General features: G+C 41.1%; 1 protein-coding gene and 4 non-coding genes across 5 annotated transcripts in view; all 5 read right to left on the bottom strand.

Annotated features, from left to right (window-relative positions):
* Positions 1-12,181, bottom strand: part of NOP58 (NOP58 ribonucleoprotein) — a 22,944-nt gene extending 10,763 nt beyond the window's left edge. Inside the window, exons 1-10 of the mRNA XM_035899111.1 lie at positions 12,066-12,181; positions 10,759-10,899; positions 8,917-8,969; positions 6,965-7,089; positions 5,797-5,933; positions 4,568-4,632; positions 3,127-3,261; positions 2,090-2,235; positions 1,011-1,137; positions 193-356 (exon numbers count right to left, since the gene is read on the bottom strand). Coding sequence (XP_035755004.1) covers positions 193-356; positions 1,011-1,137; positions 2,090-2,235; positions 3,127-3,261; positions 4,568-4,632; positions 5,797-5,933; positions 6,965-7,089; positions 8,917-8,969; positions 10,759-10,899; positions 12,066-12,181 — 1,209 coding nt within the window. The remainder of the gene's footprint in view (positions 1-192; positions 357-1,010; positions 1,138-2,089; positions 2,236-3,126; positions 3,262-4,567; positions 4,633-5,796; positions 5,934-6,964; positions 7,090-8,916; positions 8,970-10,758; positions 10,900-12,065) is intronic.
* On the bottom strand, positions 758-843 carry LOC118452792. The gene has a single exon (XR_004842623.1). It is a non-coding gene; the product is annotated as a small nucleolar RNA SNORD11 (small nucleolar RNA).
* LOC118452793 lies at positions 1,901-1,984 on the bottom strand. The gene has a single exon (XR_004842624.1). It is a non-coding gene; the product is annotated as a small nucleolar RNA SNORD11B (small nucleolar RNA).
* Positions 3,890-3,977, bottom strand: LOC118452791. Its single transcript, XR_004842622.1, has one exon. It is a non-coding gene; the product is annotated as a small nucleolar RNA SNORD70 (small nucleolar RNA).
* On the bottom strand, positions 8,578-8,666 carry LOC118452790. The gene has a single exon (XR_004842621.1). It is a non-coding gene; the product is annotated as a small nucleolar RNA SNORD70 (small nucleolar RNA).
* Positions 12,182-13,464: the final 1,283 nt, after the last annotated feature.

The raw sequence follows: 13,464 nt of genomic DNA on the forward strand, positions 1-13,464 counted from the left end.
TCCTATTCGGTTTTTTGAACAGGAATTAGTGACATCCAAGGATTTATGGGACAGTGGCATTTTCCACATAACCACGAAGCAATATGGTAAAACAAGCCATGGTAAGAGCCTCACTGTGAAGCTCAAGCCATCTCATCGACAGATACTCATGCTGTGGAAAAAGCCAAGCTGGTAAACAACTCTGCAACTCACCTTTCCTTTGTTTTTGGTATTGGTTTGTCCCACTAGGGAAGCATGATAGATAAGGCCAAATTTAGGCGTGTCCCGTTTAGTCTTCAGTGCTCTGAAGAGTGCCTTCTCAGCACCCAGTAACTGAACTGTTGAAGCTGGATGTTTTGCCAGATTCAAGAGGGAACCTAGAAGGAGGTAACACAGCAATAGTAATTCGTCAAAGGAGCAGCTAGAGAAGCAGGAGGCTACTCCTATGCTATTCAAAAGTAGGAAGGTCAGAGCCATCTATTTCTACGAGAGCTCTTTCATGTTCAGGTAAGCCATTTCAGTCTTTCATGCCTCAACTAACTCAGTCTTAGTTTGATTTCAGCAACAGAAAAGGCAGCTGACTCAGTAAAACATATTCTACTGGACTAATGCCTGCTTCTGACAAAGTCTGGCAGCAAGAATGTGTCACCACAGAACTGCAGCATAGGTAAGTGAAATAAGGCCATTACCTTGAGCCAGTTTGACTATAAAAGCCTAATGCCAGTTTGTCAGCATTTTACCTCAGAAGTGACTAGAGTATCAGCAGGAGGCTCAGTAAGCGTCTCAGAAGAGGTAGTGACTTAAGTTGCCCTCATTTTCCAGAAAGGATTCAGGCCAACTGAGAACTTCATCATCACAGACTACTACTGAGGTTGTGTTGGTATTCTCAGATTCCTCAAGAGCCACCTTTCTCACCTTTACCATAAGATGTTCATCAGAGCCTTGCATAATGCTTTTAGCTGACCAGCTCCTCAGAGAAAACCTCTGATGAGGTCATCTAAGCTTTATTTACGCTGATCAGTGTAACCCACCTGCATGAGCAATGAGCCTTGCTCCAACCAGTTCGCCCACCATAACAGTAAGATTAGGAGCAATGGCCATCATTCTGTTCTTCAGGTAGTCGTACAGCTGTGTCCGATACTCAGAGATTTCAATCACCTGGCACAGACAGTTTGGTTACAGGAATCAGTATTAGCTGATCGACAAATATTAAAAGCTAAATATATTGAAATGAGAAGTGGTGATGATTCCAATGAGGGAGACTAACAAAACACAAAATGCACAGACAACCATGAACCAGAGTTATAGAAAGCTTTATATAGGGCATATCCCAGAGCAGAGCTCCATCCACAAAGTATATTGGATTTGTATTGCTCATTCCGTTATACAACTTACTTTCTCAGCAAAGCTCCTGATAAAGGAGCTGACAACATGCCAAAGACAGCGAAGCAGAACAAAAATACTTAGGACATTTTCTTTAGGACAAAACCCTGGAACATTCAGTTTTCACATAAATCTTTGTCACCATTCTCTTGAAATGGGATAAATGCTCTTTACTGGTTCCATACAAATACACACAATTAGAATGCACATAAAAAAGCAGCCTGGTCTAGACCAAGAACAGGAACTCACTACTCCTAAACCTGCCACTCCCTGGTAAAGTCACAAAGGGATCCAACTGGCACCACTAAAGTCAGAGGGAGTTCACATACAATCTAGATGAAAGCAGGATAGGGGTCCTAACTCTTCTGGGCCTCAGTGCCCCACTTTTAACCCAAGGTTTATCACCTAGCTTCAAGAGTGACAGATTAAAAAGAGGCTATACAGTAGCATTATCTCAGGGACTTAAAAGCACAATGATGCCAAAATTCCAACCAAAAGACTGACACTTTTGGAAGGCTTTGCACAGACATCAACAGTCAGATGGCTCAGATGAGGTAGTGACTGTGCACCCTCATGCCTGTAAATCAGGAGAGCAACAAAATAGGAATCATCACTGCCATCACAAGTGCGTTAGCAACGCCCTGGGAAAACCTCTCCTTGGTAGAAGAGGCTCTGATATGTCTAACTAATTTGGATTTCTAATTGCTGTTCATCCACGTATACATACCTGATCACAGAGATGGATTATGTTGTTTATGTCTTCTTCTGATACTTCTGTCCCCATGGAAATCTCAGCGGCAGCTTTCACATCCTCTTCGATCTCCTCTGGTAGGATGTCAGAAACATCAGAGGAGGCAAAATTGCTTCTGTCTCCTGTGGGGGACAGATGAAAGCATATTTGTGCTGAGGGTGAGATGAACTAGTAAAAAAGCACAGAAACAGACAAAGATAAAAGGCCAAAATAACAACAGTGAGTCAAATCTGCTGTCATCCTATTCCAAACTCCCAAAAATATATGTCAGTCTTCTGACTTTATGTTTATACTAGCTGAGAATGGTTGGAAATATTAAATTTGAAACTAGAAAAAGAAAGCCCTTATTCTGTAATGCTGCATACCTCACCTTTTCAGTAGCTGCTGCTGCAAAGTTTTCAGTCACAAGATTACAAAGGAAGAATTCCAGGAAGCGAGCAGTCATTTACCACTAACCAAACCTGCGTAATTCTTCCTACAACTGGGAAAAAAGCTCCCTTATAATTTTAAGTCTCTTTCTGGCCTGCAAACTTCTTTAAAAAAAAAAAAAAAATCATCAATACAAAGCACATGCCTAAGAGGCAAAGCAAGTGTCCAAAATATTACAGTTGTCGTTCTTTCTGCTCTTATGAATAATTCCAGCAGCTGTTGTCTCCAAGAACACCCGCAAACAAGCAGCAATTCTCTTTACATCAGTTTTTGGCAGCTAATTTCCAAACTGGTCTGCTGACTAATTGTGATTCTAAGAAGATATGCTGGTGGTCCATGAAGAACTGACTGGTGATATGGCATTAGCTTTCTCTTAAGCTTCAAAATGGTAAATTGCATCAACATACAGATGCAAGCATGCACCACTTTTCTACTGGTCCTATTTACACCGCTGCTGAAGGCGGGATTGTATACGGGGTCACGACTAGCTGGACAAGCGAGTCACTGGTCTACAAATCAGGGCCATTAATGCATTGCATACTAACATGCAACATTCTCCAAGCTAATGCCTCCTTATTACTCACCAACTTTCCGCACACATTTACAATATGTTAGGTTATCTGTGATGATTTTGCCCAGTTCAGGGAAGTGCCAACCATACCATTCCCTACAGCGCATGATGTAGTTATTCAGTTCTTTGTCCAAGTCATCAAGCAGTGCTAAGAGAAAGAAGAATAGACTTTTTTTTTCTAAAAAGGTAATCTAAAAAATGGAAAACTCTCAAATCAACAAATTTAAGTAGTGGAAAGAGAGATAAACTGAAGTACTTTATCCCATAAAGACTGGAATGAAACATAAGCTGCAGTACATTAGAAGTCTACTTTTCAGAGAACTGCATAATCCCAGGCACAATATTATAGAAATACTAGAACTCCCATGAGTGTGGCCTGAAAGTTTCATCACTGGGACTGTCTTGGACAGAATCCTTTAACAGCTGCAAAGCACATTCCCCTGGAAGGGGACCAGCAGCCTGTTACTCTTCCTCTCAGTGATCCAAGGTGCAACACACAAGATTGATGTAAAACTCAGCCATCTAATAAACTTTAAGGAAAAATGTTTTAAAGGTGAGAAACTGATGTTGTATTCAATCACTTGATTTAAAAGATTTTATTAAACCCTTTAGTTACCTTTACAATAAAAATATACCCAACACAAACACAACAGGCTCACCATTTACCAGATATGGCCAACAACCAGATTGACAACATAAGAGTATAACACCCACAGCATATATTGCTACAGAGCCCTGAGGCTAAAATATTTCCTGCTAACGCAATACCAACATTCCCATCTGTTGTCTCAGTGGTAGTGACGAAGGAACTGAATTAAATCATTAATTTCAGCTTAACTATGTTCCATCATTGACAACAGTCTGGGAATTAATATTCCAAACAGGATTCCTCACCACTGCTTCTCAGAAAGCATGCTTATTATGATGTGGACGTCTTCAAGGAAAAATGAGGAACGGGCTTTCCTAGCTGCATTTACAATTTCAGCCTGTTTTCCACTAAGAGAGTAAGGAGATAGAATGCAGCATTACACACTGCAGTGTGTTTTACATGCTTAACCTAAGAGTCTATTTTTATATTGCCCTCTGTGCAAGATACCACCAAAATGAAGGGTCAGAAAATCCTGTCCTGTGGGACCCATTCTCCTGACACTACTCAGAAGGGAGTCATTCTGGGAAGTGAAGTCCTCAGAGGACTGAACCAACGCTGCCTGTATTTCAGCTGATCTCTATGCTAAGAAAAAGTGGGTGCCAGTTTACTGTATCACACTAAAAATGTTCCTGCTTGTGGAAAACCCTATTAAGAAAACACACCTTATGCCCAGCTGAACACCAGTGCCCAATTTGCTGAAACATGCTAGGAGGAAACTGACAGCAATACTTTTCTGTAACCAATGTAAAGAAGTCAGCTATGCTAAGCCAAATCCATTAATAATTTAAGCTCTAAATATACTCACAAATTGCCTGGATAATCATGGTATCTACTTTGTCTGGGCTGAATTTCAGCTTGTATCGGGAAAGACTGAGGAGACAGAAATACAGTTTCATCAGCATCCTGACATCCTGCTGCAGAGTATGTCCCACCCATTCCTATTTTACATGAATATAGCTGCCCATACATTCATTCATACCAGTGCAGTTCTATGCCACTGACCACTTTCAGCTGTGGTCAGAAGCCACACCAACCCAAGTTTCATAACAGCTCTGACATGTGTACATGCACATGCCCCGTGACCAGGGTGAAAGGAAAAGTTAAGGTTATCTGTACCACATGCAGCAGATTGAATGTGAATGCTGTGGCAGGAAATTGGCTGTTGGTTTCTTTCTGCATGGTTCCCCATGTCAACAGCACTTCCAGTTCTGCAGTGGCTAGAGACAATCCACAAAACTGTACCTACCCAGCAGCAAATATCAAGAACGCTAATGCGAAGCAACAGAAGAAACTTCCTGGAACAGATTCTCACTGTCTGAGAAAGCCCATTACCATCCGGCTTTAATGTATGTTTACAATTTCTCAGTACGCTACATTAAAAGACACTTGATGTCAATGAGGACTCGCATCTTTAAAGTCCTTTTTCAATATTAATGCTCATTTTCTAAGCAAACACGCATCTTTTTAAGGAATTAGCTACAAAAAAGCAGTTTCTAACTTGCTCATGGACAGGACAAGCTCATGTCCGAATATGAATTAAAAATTACTCATGAATGAATGTTTGACCCCCTGCTGGTCCAACAACTTTGTATTTAACTACTGCTCCACTAGACCTAAAACGCAGTAATAGCAAGGTAGGAAGACAACTCTGCCTTTAACATTTACATTATGTATTATGTGGGTATTTATGCTGGCATAAATAAGCAAATCATGGCCTTCATCTTGTCTCTCAGTGGCAATGGACTTACAAATGAACCATTTGACTGCTACAGAGACATTTCAAACTAAATCCTACAGTACTTAACGTGTAAAGGAAAGCTATCAACTTCCACTTTGGGTGAAGATGAAGCCTTTCCCTAAAGGGTGTGTGCAAACTGGAAAGCTCTTCCTTCATAAAACAAGTTTTTGTATACAAATGTGTCTTAAGAGTATGAGATCATGTCACATACCAAGAGATACTTCAAGCAACACGGCACAGCCAGAGACACAGGAGCAAAGCAGACATGGGATGAAAGAGCTGTTCTAGGAACTCACCTGTGTGCCAGACCCAGACACATAGCTGCCATCTCTCGAGAAGGGAGGCCTGTAATAAGCCCTTCAATCTGTGAGCGAATTCCTCTCATCAGCTCTGTGACCATTGGGCTGTGTATACAACTCAAATTCAGTTTGTCCTGTAGGATGGAAATCAATGGTCCAAAGTCAGGCACAACAATGGCATTCCTCTAAAGCCCTTCTTCCAGTAGCCTTATCTCATTATACCTGGATTTTCCACTGCAATCTTGTGACCACACAACAGTTTCAGTCATCTTTGATGCTCAAGGTAGCAATGCCCCCAGTTCCGCTACACAGTAACAATTCCAGTTTGAAGAGGAGATTTATAATTAATGCTCTATCTGCCATGTAGACACTGGAACTGAAGATTGAAGACTTTGCAGTTTACTAGAAATAGTTTGGCCAGCGAAAGAAAATTCAGAGGTAGAGGGTTGGGGACCTTGGGTCTGTTTCAAAGAACAAAACTGAATAATTAGTTCAGAGTCCCTGGTATTATTCACTAAATCCTCCTTGTTTTGCAGCCTACACCAGTCTCCTAAGGCAGCATGAGGAGGTGGTCTGAATAAAAATCACCAGAACAGGGAGCAATCAGACACAAGATAGGAACCTGGTATTTGACACCTAGGAGACACTGGAGAAGGCAGTACACCTCTACCATACTTCTTCCTTCCTTTGGTAGGCAAGGACTGAAGGACACGCACAACTGCTTGTAGACTGAGCAAGGTAGAACGATGTATATTCCCAACAAGACAGTAAGTCATCACCCCACTATCACTGCATCTATTAGTGAGGAATAAGCGTGTCTGCCTGGCTTTTTTTTTGGTTTGGTTCCCCCATCCTCTTTTTCTGGATGGGATTATTAGGGAAATTAATTTTTTTAATCTGCTGGGTTTCTAACCAATATTTGAGAAATCAAGGAAACCTGAACACCTCAGTGTACTTTTACCGTATCATTCACTTGTGTACTCAAGACAAAATCTTCCCAATATACATGCAGTACACATTTGATCATAAGGATTAGATAGCCTCCTCACTGCAAAGACAGCATTGGCAGCGTAATCCATCGCTAATAATTGCAAAATCTCTGGAACCTGACTATAAGATTTCAGTAGCAGGAGACAAAAGGAAGAATGGCAAAATCAGTTATCACCTTTATGACACCTCCAAGTTTGGCATCTGCTACAGCCAACTGTTCATGGGCATCTTTTGCCACTATCTTCTTGAGAATTTTCTTCAAGTTCTTGCTGAGCTTGCCTTCTACAAGAGCTGTGGATGCTGTATAAAATGAAAAGACCAAAGATGCAGTTTCCTTCCCCTCCTAAAACTTGTAAAAATAGTACTCCTAACTTCATATTTTTATTTTAACTGTCCACAGTAGCTCTAGTCTGAGCTGCTACGCTATTTCGCCATGCAATGGCCAAAATGGAAATAGAAGAAAATTATACACTTGTTCCGTTGGAGGCCTAAATCAGAAACCCTTCTACCATTGCCTCTCGTTTCTCCATGTGGTTTCAGTTCTATTTCTGTCAATTTTCTTTAAGCATCTCTACAAACAGTATGCCATATGCTTTGTATATATGTTTAACATTTCCGAAGGCAAGGTTATATGGGAACATTTTGTGCATCATTTAATTAACCAACCATTTTCCAGGCCCCTTAGTCAGCAACCATGATATCTTAAATTGAGTAATGGCTTATTTGCATTCTCTGATGATGGTAATGTACTATGTAAAGCCCAAGAATGATGCCAAACCCACTGACTGGGCAGTCAGACACAGACCCTTTTAATATAGAATGCAGACTGAAGAATTTTAAAAGGACGTTCTTCATTCTTAAGTATTAATAGATCTGTAAAGGCTTTACAATCCCACACAATATATTTTAAGCAGGCACTTATACAACTCTCTTTGTGGGTCAGCTCTGTGCTCCACTGAACTTCTATGATTGATGCAACAGCCAGCGATTTTTTGATGTCCAGAACCTTAACGAAATGAAAGGGTGAAATCTAAGTGCTGTGCTGAGTTTCTACTTTCTACAACAGAGGTAAGTTTCCACCTTTCAAGCTGGCCAATAGCTCCTAACCCATTTAAGCCAGCCAGATACATAGCATTCCCTTCAAAAGAAATGTGACATAGGTAGTTTGGATAATCTCTCCCATTTCACATGTAAGTAACCTGAAGCAAAGTAGCAGAACTGTTTTTGGTTTGGTTTTTTCTTTTTTTCCTGTTGTTTTGTTCCATGACTTCTTTTTTTTTTAAAATCAGCCTAACTATACATGATCTGAATCCAAACCTATGCAAAAGAACACAATCCAAAAAGCATGCCAGGAAGAGGAACATGCAGCAGCTTCAATCTCGGTTGTTTCACTTGCATATGTATGATGGTAGCGTCTCCATTTTTGTTTCCTTAGCTTCTTTTATAAACTATCCGTGCCATATCAGAATACGAAGATCCATTCTTTAGTCGTAAATATGACCTTGAACATCCACCTACTGATGTCATACAGCACATTCAGCAGTAATAGTCACATCATTTCAGAATGGGTAGCTGGAACTCTTATCATTTCTGTTCAAACTAGTCCACAGCATCAATCCTTTAAGTGTTGACTTAGTAAAAATTATTGAATATAATGCTTTCCATTTTGTTTAAACACCTGAATTTCTTTTAAGTCAAATATAGGCATTTTTTAATGCCAAAAAAACCACAGGCATAATATGCATCCATAAAACAAGGGCAGGTGTAATAATATATGTAGTCTGATATCTGCCTGTTGTCTCAGTGGTAGTGACGAAATGTTGACTTAAATCAGTTATATTCAGCTTCAACAAGAATCCATCATTGACAACAGGCTACATACATCAGTCAAAACATTCTACATGGTGTTCATTAGTGAGCTGCTTTGGAAATATGCATGGCAGGAAAAAACTAGACCTCATTACATCTCTACTGCACTATAGACTGGACGGATGACCTCATAAAACAAAAACAGTTGACTTTGAAAAATCTATAATTTAAAAACTAAGCAAAGAAACAGAGCAGGGACGGGGTAAGCAATGAGTAAAATAGTGCATAATTTTTTGTCAATGGTATTAACTCACTTACCAGCAAGTGCTTCTGTTGTGTCCTGAAATTTTTCAAAGTGTTTCAGCTTTACTCTGCAGAAGAAAAATACAAGTGTGTAAATGAACGTACATGAACGAGATTATACTAGAACCACTTTACTTTTTTTCTGCCTCTGCTATTATAGTTCTCCTCTTTTCCCTAAGACTGCAAGAGAGCAGAGATTGATACCCAGATCCTCAAAATGAAGGAAGAACACTAACCCTGCTGATTGTTTGAGCCTGATGTGACTTTTCAGCTGGGTCCCACAACCTTATTTAAAAAAAAAAAGGTAGTAATTCTGATTTATTACTTCTAGGACCAACACAATAAGAAAACCTAAGCCCTCTCTTTGTTTTGTAGTTCATATTTAAAGACAGACATCCATTTAAATTTCAACACTGTACCCTGATTAACTATGTGTCACTGCTGACTGACTGATGATAGCATCTTCCCACTCATCTTCAAAAGGGAACCTTCTGCCTCTATGGAATGCATAGCCTGCACAGCTCAGATTTAACATGCTTTTCAACCAAACGCATCTTCAAAGACTTTAAAACTGAACTGGTTCATCGCCCATGAATCCTCAAGCACTCCCTTGTAATTAGATATTAGAATACAAGTTCTGAGCTGAGCTTAAAATGAACAACAGAAAATTCTTCCATGCCCTAGGTGCTGACCAGAGCCAAAAATCATACGGACAGTGTTTAACCACACTGTGTCAGATCCTTAGGCCCAGCTTTCCTCTCCCCCTCACATAGTCTGTAGTGTTGATATCTAGAGTTACAATTAAGAAGCTATCTCAATCCCGTAAATTCCTTGTCAGGGACAGGCATTTGACTAATCCAGTTCCCATTAGCCACTGCTCTTTGTGAGTCAAGTATCTGCAAAGGAAGCAAGGTCACAGATAAAGCTGAATGCTTGAGTTAAGCATTCACAGAGCCCAACAGAAGCTCCAGGCTTATACTGATGCCTTTTCAGAGAGGCAAGAGACATAGGAATTACTTTGATCAGAGTAGAGATCCATTAAGAGCCACATCCTGTCTAGCAAGTGGCCAAGATGATGTTTCCAAGACAAGATTAACAGCACTACAAACAGGCAGATGTGGGATAGTCCGGCCTCTCCTCTAAATACTGTTACAGAGCAGGATAAAGCCAAATCACAAGGCATAGCTTGTTCAGAGGTATCCATTATAACCAAAGCTGGTTAGAAATCTTCCAATAATAACACCCTAGACAGACTTGGAAGGAATCCACCATTGTCCCCGGTTTCAGGGCAATTTGCTAGAAAGGTCAGCTTGGTCAGTGGACACTGCAACCCCTGCACAGCTACGCAGTGGTGCTAACACTCACTGATGGCATGGGCAACAACAGTAGCTCTCAATTCACAGTGATTTACATGCTATTAGTTTCAGCTGGATTAAATTTTTTTTTTTTTAGGCTTTCCTGGGAGCACAAAAACCTGTCATTTCAGCCAGTTCCAGCATTACAAGCTTGGATGTTCTTGTCAAAGCATCCAGATCTCCTTAAAATATTGTTCAATTTTTTTTGCTTCAGTGACACATGGTAATGACTTCCGCAGCTTAATTACACTGCATGAGGAAAAAAAAAAAAGGTACTTCTTTCACTTAGATATTCCATTTTAAGTTTCTCTGAGTATCTAACTTCACATTATCATTGTTCACAGCTTTTAGATTTTACAATACTGAAAAATAAAAAAATCAATACTTCTTTCTGAACCTCAGATGCGCATAACCCAAAACATTCTATGATTCTATATATGTAACTACAGGCAGTCATGTCCTTCCAAAAGCCAGGCTGCTATAACCACATAAAGCTGCTTACATTTTGTTTGCTTTTTCAGGAGTTTCAAATTCTTTCCATAAACTGTCAACTTCTTGGAGCTTTTTCTCATTCAGAACCTGTAGAAGAAACAAAAACAAAACAAACCCCCACACAATTATATTTAAAGCACTTCTGAACAACCTTCAACCCTGCATTCAGCAGAGAAGACCTGAAGCAGATTTACAGCATATCCAACCACTGGAATTTAATACTGATCAAGTCAACAAACTCAGTTTTGGTGATCTTTCTCAGCTGCTTTAGTCTACTAATATACACACAATATTACAGTGGTTTTACTTTCAACTGAATTATAGAAGTAGTTCAATAATTGCTGGGTCCTTCTGAATGTGCACATTAAAGCAAAACCCTCTCCTCTCCTTGTTTATCAAAACTGGGCTTGCTCCACCTCCTCTACTGGACTCATTCACAACCCCAGTGACCCAAAACCAAACTTGCCACTACTCTGAGAAAATACAAACATGTCTGGGACATCTAACAGGAAAGAATGAACCCACAAGTTATTTTCATTAATCTGAGCTAGCCCAAGGAGGAAAGAGAAAATCTCCATAAAGATGACTTTTCACCACAGCTTGGTAATCAACTGAGCCAAGAATTACCTAAGAGGCAGCAATGGCTTAATCCCATCTCTGTACAAAGGGGATCCCCCTCAGTTTTTTAAACAGCACAAGATTAACAATTACACCCCTGGTGCCTACACACATTTCACAAAATGCAGAGTGTACTGCAGATTCCTAGAAAAGTGCTCAGGGGAACAGTACAGTCATGATCTTTACAACATTACGTTCTTTACACCTCACTCAAAAGTCTTGTGGTTTTGTCCCCACAATGTAAATGCAACACAATTGCAATTTGACTCAGTGCAGTGCAGAAATCATTCTTGGGATTTTGAGATTTTTGCACCCTTTGCAGATTTTTAAACCCTGGTCATAGGAGGCTGTCTTTTTTTTTTTAACTCAATTAGTAGCTGAGCAAATAAACATACTCATTTCCCACAGGGAACTGAGGCACAGAAAAACCTTGGGGCAACTCTTCCTTTCCTCAGCCTGATGATTCTTCCAATCCACCTTTCCTACCCTGAGGTCTACAGAATTTTCGGCCTCTATAAACAGACATGAGAGGATAGAGAAAAATAAAGACATACACATCTATGGATATTTTGTGTCCTGCAAAACAGGAAGACTCATTGGAAAAAGCATTCCAAGATCTAGAACATGGCTATGCCCCATTTGCCCTTACTATTTAGACTGTTTGCTTCTCTGATGGGAGCACAACCTACAAGGGAATACCTGAGAGCCACACAGCTTACAGAGAACAACAGTTCGTGATCCCTAAGGCATAAAGGCACAGTTATGCTGGCAATGGACATCTGCAGGCACTGCTGAAAAGTGAACTGGGTGACCATGACTGCCTCCCAAAATTCAGAAGCACAAATTCTGTCCAAGCCTCAAGTAACTAAAAACAAACACAACCCCCCCAAAACCCCTGCCAACCCCCCCAAAAAACCCTAGCAGTGATAATCTTTAGAGGCTGCTTTAAAAAGAAAAAAGGCTAAACTCTGCAGAGAATATTTTGATACAAAATGAGCACACAAATGTAACAGTGACACCAGTTTGCAGCTGAACAGAAAAGCTAAGTGATTAAGAGCCTTGCTCTGCAGATGTGCTCTGTGGCCGAGGCTCCCCATGTCTGGTCTTGGCAGCTGCAAACAGAATCAAAGTGGAAAACCAAAGCCTGTCTCAAAAGATATCATTTTAATAAAATACTACTTCTGCTCAGTTCTAGCGGACAGCTTTCACCTCTCTCCCAGTCCAGCCCAGACACCATTTGCAGTCCGCTGTCTTTCCCATGGAATAGGGGTTTTAACAGCCCGCCCTTGAAGGCTGCTCCTTGATGCCTGGTGCCCTCTAGCCGCTTTGCACACACATCACAGCCAGACCCCACGCCCCAGCTGGGGACACCTGCAGCCGAGTGCTGCAGCACGGCTGCAGAGACTTCTTCGTTCCTCTTTATGCCCCTCCTCCTACCTTTGCTTTATGCCTACCCTGCTTTCAGAAATTAAAATACGAGTTATTTTCAGCCCCTCCCGGCTCCTGTGAAAAGTTAAAAGGCTTCGGCTCACTGGAGAAGAGGTTTGAGCCTACTCAAGAGGCAACTTTGGGGTTTTTTAGTAACTTGGAAGGTGCAGGGTACTAGCCAGTGTGAACATCCAGTGAGCAAAACCTTCAGGGAGACTGCTGTACGCGTTAATTCACCAGGTGTAAGTGTTTGGGCAGGCTGAGGGCTTCACAGAGCAGAAGCTATCTGCTTTTAGAAGTATTTCTTGTCTTGTCCCTGATGCTTATGTCTTGAAATCCTCCTTGCCTAAATTGCACGGTTGCACTCGAGCGAGGAGGAGAGGTTTCAGGGCAGACGAAGTAAACATAGTCAGAGCACCAAGGGTGTAGTTCTGCAGCAGGTTAGGGCAGAAGAAACCACTGCACCCGCACTGGCGTTCACACAAGTTAAACCCAGAAAAGAAAAAAGACTAAGCTGGGGAGGGGGGGGTGGGGGACACAAGTGTTATGGTCAAACTCTATGAGCAGGCTGGTGGAACTGCACAGGCATCAACTCTCGAGCAAGAGAACAGGCCAGAGAGGAGCACAGCCCTGTGGCAGCTCTAGTTTAGACTTGTTCAAAACCACCGTG

Source organism: Egretta garzetta, unplaced genomic scaffold (assembly GCF_000687185.1).
Source record: "Egretta garzetta isolate BGI_Z169 unplaced genomic scaffold, ASM68718v1 scaffold297, whole genome shotgun sequence".
Lineage (NCBI taxonomy): Eukaryota > Metazoa > Chordata > Aves > Pelecaniformes > Ardeidae > Egretta > Egretta garzetta.